The sequence below is a fragment of the Vigna umbellata genome, chromosome 7, assembly GCF_029865625.1.
Source record: "Vigna umbellata cultivar VRB3 chromosome 7, Vumbellata_1.0, whole genome shotgun sequence".
NCBI lineage: Eukaryota > Viridiplantae > Streptophyta > Magnoliopsida > Fabales > Fabaceae > Vigna > Vigna umbellata.
In genome coordinates, this window is record NC_142171.1 from 3,195,185 (window position 1) to 3,202,862 (window position 7,678).

Consider the following 7,678-nt stretch of genomic DNA (forward strand, 5'->3'; position numbering starts at 1 on the left):
TTATATCAACCATAATCAAACACACAACAAGATACATACCTTTTAATTATACTAACCATAATTAAACACACAACAAGATACATATCTTCTGATTATATCAACCATAATCAAACACCTCATACATAGTAGTAATAGCAATAAGATTCCTAATCCTCTAACATAAACAATTCAATGATACTAACATCTCATACATAGACCCTTGGCCTATCCACTCATTAGCATCCATGTTAACTACTTATTATAACCATTATAGTAACACCACTATCAACATAGCATAACTTGGAACATTTCAAGTACCATGATCATCATCATAGATACATCACCATCATGACTATCACAATCATGAACAAGACCATGAGCATCACCATACCATAATACCATAGTGGACAGAGTCCATCTCACTCCTATACCCTACCTCATCAACTGTAGTCATTCCTACAGTCTACTTGTAGCCTCCGCTATAAGACATTTGTAGTCTCCCCTACAAATCATCTTCTTCCAATTCACACAAGACAAAAGGAAGCACCTATCCACAGATAGAACCAAGATTTACGAAGTACAACATGTAAATTTATCCTCCATACTCATACTCATCCATCACATACTTAGGTACATCCCAACACTCACTCATGATTCACTCTCAACCACAAGTCAAACTAATCCTAAACATAACCACTAACCTCAATCTCTAATTATCATCATGTTCTGTAGCTCCTCAGGTTTGGTTCACATTCATTCTTCATCAAATTCACCATTTTTTCACCAAAATGCACTCTAATAGGTCCTACTAATCTGACTCATCTTCATTAAAACAAAGTGAGACATAATGGTCCATATTATTTGGCCTATTCTCTACATAGGAAGGGAGCCCAATAACCCAACAAAACATACATAATACATTCATAGAAAAAATTCAACACAAATATTACATAAACCCTATGCACATGCATACACAAACTCTTGCCCAACAATAACATCATACAACCATAATCATATAAACATATATCAAATAAGGATTATTAATCAAAATAACCAAGAACACATATAACATACAACAATAAACAAAGGTAAGCTTCCTCGTACCTTGGCCTAAGGCTCTGTCTATACTTCCCAAACACCATCAATCTTCCTTTGCACTAAGAGTCTTTTTGTTGTTCTTTCTTTTTTCTTCCAAACGTTTATCTCCTATGTTTTTCCCTTTGATTTTGAGTTTTTAGGGTTTCTAAACATCATTTATCCTTTCTCTATATCGTGATATTTATAAATCAACTCCACTATGTCTTTAATATTTTATCTCTTATTATAATATATATTTGTAAAACCAATTAATTCCCTTTTATCTCATATTTTCTATCCTTTTTGTTTTAATTCAAACTCTTTTACTTCCTCCATCTCCTTATTTAATTTCAACACCAATTAAATAAAGATAAAAGCCTATTTTGCCCTTAGACAAAAATATAAATAAAATAAATAACATGTTCTAACACATTCAAAAACACTAATTTTCAAACAAAAGAAACCAAAGTCTCACGTCTACTTTATTTATAAGACTTTTATTTTTTCGGATCTTAAAAAATCAAATACATGTTTATAAATATTTATTTTATTAAAATCAAAACAATAATTTGATTTCTACTTTTTATTGTTCCTTTTGTTACTTTTTGACAAACTAAATTTATTCCCAAATTATATAATTCACAATACATAATTTTAAAATGATTTTCTTAGTTCGAACAAAAAATAATATATTCTTCCCACTTTCAATTATTTTTTAAATTATATCCTTACATATAAATTATTTTTATTTTATTTAATTTATTTGAAATTAATTAGTCATTTAATATTTAATCATTATAAAATCATTTCAAGCTTCAATACAAATATCGAAATTACATTATATATTTTTGTTCGTCTTATATTTGATATTGTATTCTTAAAAAATATTTCAAAAGTGTTTCCAATAATTATAATAATAACAAGAAAGTTTTCACTTTATATATTTGATTTTAACATTTAAAAATATTTATAATTTATATAAATAAATTGATATTTGACCATATAACAGAGAAAAAGCATGGAACAATTTGGGTCGCAGGAAGAACCGAATTCCGTACGGAAAAGAATTATTGATTTTATTATCTACATTGCAAAACACATTTTTGTATAAGAATCAAACAAGTGTTGAATCAACAAATGCAACTGACCCTGTGCAAGAATCAGGGCTCCATGCTAGTTTATTATTACATAAAGGCATGCCAAGAAATTAGGAAGTTTTATCTAGCTAAAACCACATAATCTTGTAAAACATAAGTATAAATAAATAAACAAGTGGAAGAAAAATGCAATTATAAGAAAAAGAATGGGATGGCATGCATTGTGTGAAGAAAGTGTGTTTCTCCTTTCAAGCCACCACTGCAGGCATGTCCTTGAGCCATGGATCTAGTGGCTTGCCAATGGAATAAACTATAAAGCCAATTTCCCTGGTCTTTTTCACATCAACAACATTCCTGCCATCAAATATAAATGCTGGCTTCTGCATGCTGTCATAAACTTTCTGGTAATCAAGCTTCTTGAACTCATCCCACTCAGTGAGAATGCAAAGACCATGTGAATCCTTGACAGCCTCATAAGCATCCCAAACCACAGATACTTGCTTTATGGAAGTGGGGCTTGGAGGTTGAAGATGAGCAGGGTGGTCCTTATCAAACTTCCTCATGGAAAGGTCCTTTGTGATCTGGTCTTCAGTGACCTGAGGATCATATATACTCAACTTGGCCTTGTCTCCCAATAGCCCCTTGCACACATCGATTGCCGGGGTCTCCCTAGTGTCACCTGTGTCCTTCTTGAAAGCAAAACCAAGAACTGCAATCTTCTTGTTTGAAATTGTGTTGAACATTGAGGACACAACACGGTTCACAAACCTTGTCTTTTGGTAGTCATTCACCTTAACCACTTGCTTCCAGTAATTTGCCACCTCAGGAAGCCCATTGCACTCACAGATATACACCAAGTTCAATATGTCCTTCTGGAAGCAAGAGCCACCAAACCCAACACTGGCATTCAAGAACTTTGGACCAATCCTTGAGTCTGTCCCAATGGAGTGGGACACCTGTGCCACATCAGCACCGGTTGCCTCACAGAGTGCTGACATGGCATTCACAGAAGAGATTCTCTGTGCCAGAAAGGCATTCGCAGCAAGCTTTGAGAGCTCCGCAGACCACAAATTGGTGCACAGGATTTTCTCCTCAGGAACCCAATTTGCATACACTTCTTTCAGAGTTTGTATGGCCTTTTGCCCATCTGGGGTCTCCCTCCCTCCAATGAGGACTCTGTCTGGTTTGAATAGGTCTTCAATTGCTGTGCCCTCGGCAAGAAATTCTGGGTTCGAGAGAATGGTGAAATTGATGCCTTTGTTGTTGTGAGTCAGGATCCTCTCAATTGCCTCTGCTGTCTTCACAGGGACCGTGGATTTTTCAACCACAATCTTATCTGATTTTGAAACATCGGCAATCATCCTCGCAGCACTCTCCCAGTATGTCAAATCAGCTGCTTTGCCAGCTCCAAGACCGTGAGTTTTTGTTGGGGTGTTCACCGACACAAACACTATATCAGCCTCTGAGACATGCTTCTCCACATCGGTGCTGAAGAACAGATTCTTCCCCCTGCACTGCTTCACCACATCATCAAGCCCCGGCTCATAGATCGGAAGGTGGTCGCTGTTCCACCCGTTGATTCTCTGGGAAGATATATCCACCACAGTTACCACAACCTTTGGACACTTCAACGCAATCACGGCCATGGTGGGTCCTCCAACATACCCAGCTCCAATGCAACAAACCTTCACCATTTTTGTTCTCTCTCACAGCACCCTATACACAGATCAATATCAAACAACGTAATCACTTTCAAATGCTTATAACCGTTTCACAGATTCAAAGACCTATGCATGTCCTTGCTCTGTATGTGTATATTACACTATTAGATGACGTTTTGACAATAATGTCACAGAATAGAATGATTCCGTTGATTATAAATTATGTACGTGCTCATTTGATGACATAAATTAAGAGATCTATAATTTTCAATTCTGAGACACATGAAAAAAACAAAAAATCGAAGATCCAGAGGGCATTCCATCATTAAAATGGAACTCAAATTATTCAGTTGGTGTTTTATAGTTTCTACACGAGCATGCAAACAAAGGACACGAGACAAATTGAAGAATCTGAAACTGCAGCATAATAGAATAACAGATCTATGGCATTTCAGAGAAAAACAGAGAGATAAAAGAAATTTAATAAATTACCTTGTCTAATGGATGAAAAAGAAGATAATGGGGAGAAATAGTAGAATTTGTTGTTTGTGTTTGTGGGAGAATGAATCATGAAACAGCAGCATGTGAGATTGGATCTATTTATTACGTAATCACCCAGGTATTTCGTCGATAATATAACATGCATTACCTTGCCATTCATTTTTTACTCTTCCATCATCTTACACCAAGGACTTTTTTCTTTCTTTTTTTGGTTAGTATCACTCAATAGTTTCTGAATTAAATTAGAGTGCTGGTTTGTAAAGATTGCTTTTATTGTTTTTTAACCACTGCTGTTTTAAATTAACAATTATTTTAATTAAATCAGCTTTTTTAATTATATTTTTATTAGAAGGCGATTCATACATAAATTTTATTGCATTTTTTTAATGACTTTTTTAACGTAAAACACGAAAGTTATTTACCAGAAAGAACAAGTTTCAAATAATGCTAAATCAACCATTTTAGAGTTTAAAATTGGAAAAAATATATGAGGTAGAAATTACATAATTTCTTAATTTCTTGATTTCTTTTTGTGTATGGAACCAATTGAAATTTATTCTCCATACTTTTAATTAACCATTTTACATAAAATTTTATACTTACTACTGCATTTTTAAAATCCACTCCAAATTTTTTTCATCAAAATTTTCACAAAAGTCAAATTATATTCCACCTGACATAATTTTTTTTAATTTCTTTCGTCTCTCAAACCAATTAAAAATTATTCTCTACAACTCTAATTAATCATTTTACATAAAATTTTATATTTGCTACTACATTTTTAAAATTCATTATAAACTTTTCTCACCATTTTTTCTACAGAATCAACTCACCTCACATAATTTTTTAATTTTTTTTTCTGCCTCCAAATCCTTTAAAATTTAATTTTATAAAAATTTAATTAATCTTTTAATAAATTATTTTCATAGAAATACATTATTCTTAATCTTTATTACTTTTTGTTTATTTTTCTTCATTTTCCTCCTCTTGTGTACTTTCCTCTGTGACAACGGGTATAAAATTAGCTTCTCAGAAAACTATTTCCCTTCAGTTTTCCTTTAACTTTTTATACTTTTGGGTTAAAATATAATATAATATCTTAGATTTAAATATTTAATAACTGATAAATACCCTATATATTATTACATTAATTTCTGATATAGATATGTGATGTTTATTATCTTTATACATCCTATAAAATTGGTATGATCATAACAATCATTATAAGTTTAATATTTAGTTATTTAAAATTATTTCAATACAATAAATACTTAAATAATTCTTTAAATATATAACCAGATGTATTAGCTTATATTAAAAACGATATAAATATAATAAAATTAAAAAGTACTCATATAAATATATGTATCAGTATATTTGTCATCTTATATCCAATATTTAATTGTTTAAAAATGATTTAGATATAATAATTTTTATATTTTTAAATGAGATTCACATAAAAACTTATAATATCAATATATAATGTACATTATAATTTCTCATTGTATAATTTATAAATATATCAAAGTCTCAGGTAAAAATATTGTGAATAACGTGAATTATAAAAGAAAATATATAAAGTCTATTACAATACTAAAATTATAAAACATAAAAATACTTAGATAAGCAATTTTCATTATAAAAATTATTTTACATAAATAATTATATAATTGTGATTTTCATTATGAATAAAAATACATAAAATTAATATTAATCATTATCGAATTTAAATAAATATGTATAAAAAAATACTGTAAAATAGTTAATAAATAATTTAACTTTGATGATTTGCAGAGTAAGACAAATATTTAAAATTTGAATTAATTTCGCACATTCAATAATGAGTAACTATGATTCTAATTACAACATTAGAAGAATAAAAATGTTTGAATATTCTATTAAGTACAATTCTTTTTTTTTTTACAACAAAGAGACTCTCACACCTTTGTGTACTCTGTTGTCCTTGTAGCAATTTTTTTTATAGAGTTTTCTACATACACAAATCTCCAAAAACTATGTGGACTTAGTTATATCCCATTGTAATGTAAATTTATAAGTCAACATGATTATAACATCCTATTTTAATAATATAAAACTATTAAAATAAAATGTTATAAAGATGATAACTTATAATGAAACTTAAGATTTCTAGAAAAGTAGATTTTACATCTCAAAGATAAAACTTATCTACGCTACTTTTCCCTCAACCTCGTATTGAACAACTTGAAAAACGTTCCCCTGAGCTCACATCATTAAAGTGATTATTGTAAAAGAGAAACACACACAGACAAACAAAGACAAAAGTAAGGGTAAGATAGAGTAGAAATGAAACCACATATCATAACTTAGATTGACATTTATTAATATTCAATAGCAAATAAATCATACAACCAAAAGACCGATGTTATACTTAATTATCCGGATATTATGCTTGTTATAGACATTCTAAAAAGGTGTGCACCCATTGTGGTATTTATACTTTGTAGAGTTATAAATAAGGGTAACTCGACTTACCACCCATGAGGTTAATCTTTCACTCCTAAAACCCAAAGGCTAGGGTAAAGACCTCCTGTCATTCTCTTTGCCACCCCATTTAACTCTACATGAGTTAAACGGTTGGTAAAATATCAGGATACTTGCTCATTGCATCTCTCTATCAAGAATTCACCACAACTTACTAGAATATAGAATCCCTCCTTGAGATTCTTATCACAACACACCGTTTTCATTCTCATAAGATATCCATACCATTTCAAAAGCCTTAAATAGTTATCAGAACATGTACACCATAACAATTTCACACAAAACATTAACCAAAAATCACATTTAAGAACAAAGGAAACTACTTGCTATCGCTAGCGCTCAGCGCCAAAAAACTACCGCTCAACGTCAAAGCCACTAGAATGTGGCGTTCAACGTTAGAAAACTACCCGTCAATGCTAGAGCCACAAGAGTGTGGCGCTCAGCGCTAAAAACTAGCCCTCAGCGCCATATCAATTGACATCACACTAGTAAAAAATCGGGTTTTTACAGCGCACATTATGCCACGGTTCAACGAAAACCGCAGCATAATGGTGCGCGGTGGCAGTTTTGTAAATAAAACGAACATATATGCCGCGGTTCTACTGGGAACCGCGGCATATACCCCAGTCAACCATTGCCTTTGACGCCACGTATGAATAAAAAATTAAATAACAGAGTATATGCCGCGGTTCTCTGAACAACCGCGGCATATACCCTGCCAATTTATTGCAGGTGCTGACTGGGTCAGAGAATTTGAAAAGTTACAGGGGGTATATGCCGCGGTTCTCTGGGGAACCGCGGCATATACCCCTGTAACGTCTCAACTTCTCTGCCAGTCAG

General features: G+C 31.9%; 1 protein-coding gene across 1 annotated transcript; it reads right to left on the bottom strand.

Annotated features, from left to right (window-relative positions):
- Positions 1 to 2,111: 2,111 nt before the first annotated feature.
- LOC124846267 (UDP-glucose 6-dehydrogenase 1-like) lies at positions 2,112 to 4,499 on the bottom strand. The gene is made up of 2 exons (XM_047323490.2): positions 4,307 to 4,499; positions 2,112 to 3,869 (listed from the first exon to the last, which is right to left on the bottom strand). Exon 2 carries the CDS (start codon positions 3,845 to 3,847, stop codon positions 2,402 to 2,404), a length of 1,446 nt encoding a protein of 481 aa, XP_047179446.1. The 5' UTR covers positions 3,848 to 3,869; positions 4,307 to 4,499; the 3' UTR covers positions 2,112 to 2,401.
- Positions 4,500 to 7,678: the final 3,179 nt, after the last annotated feature.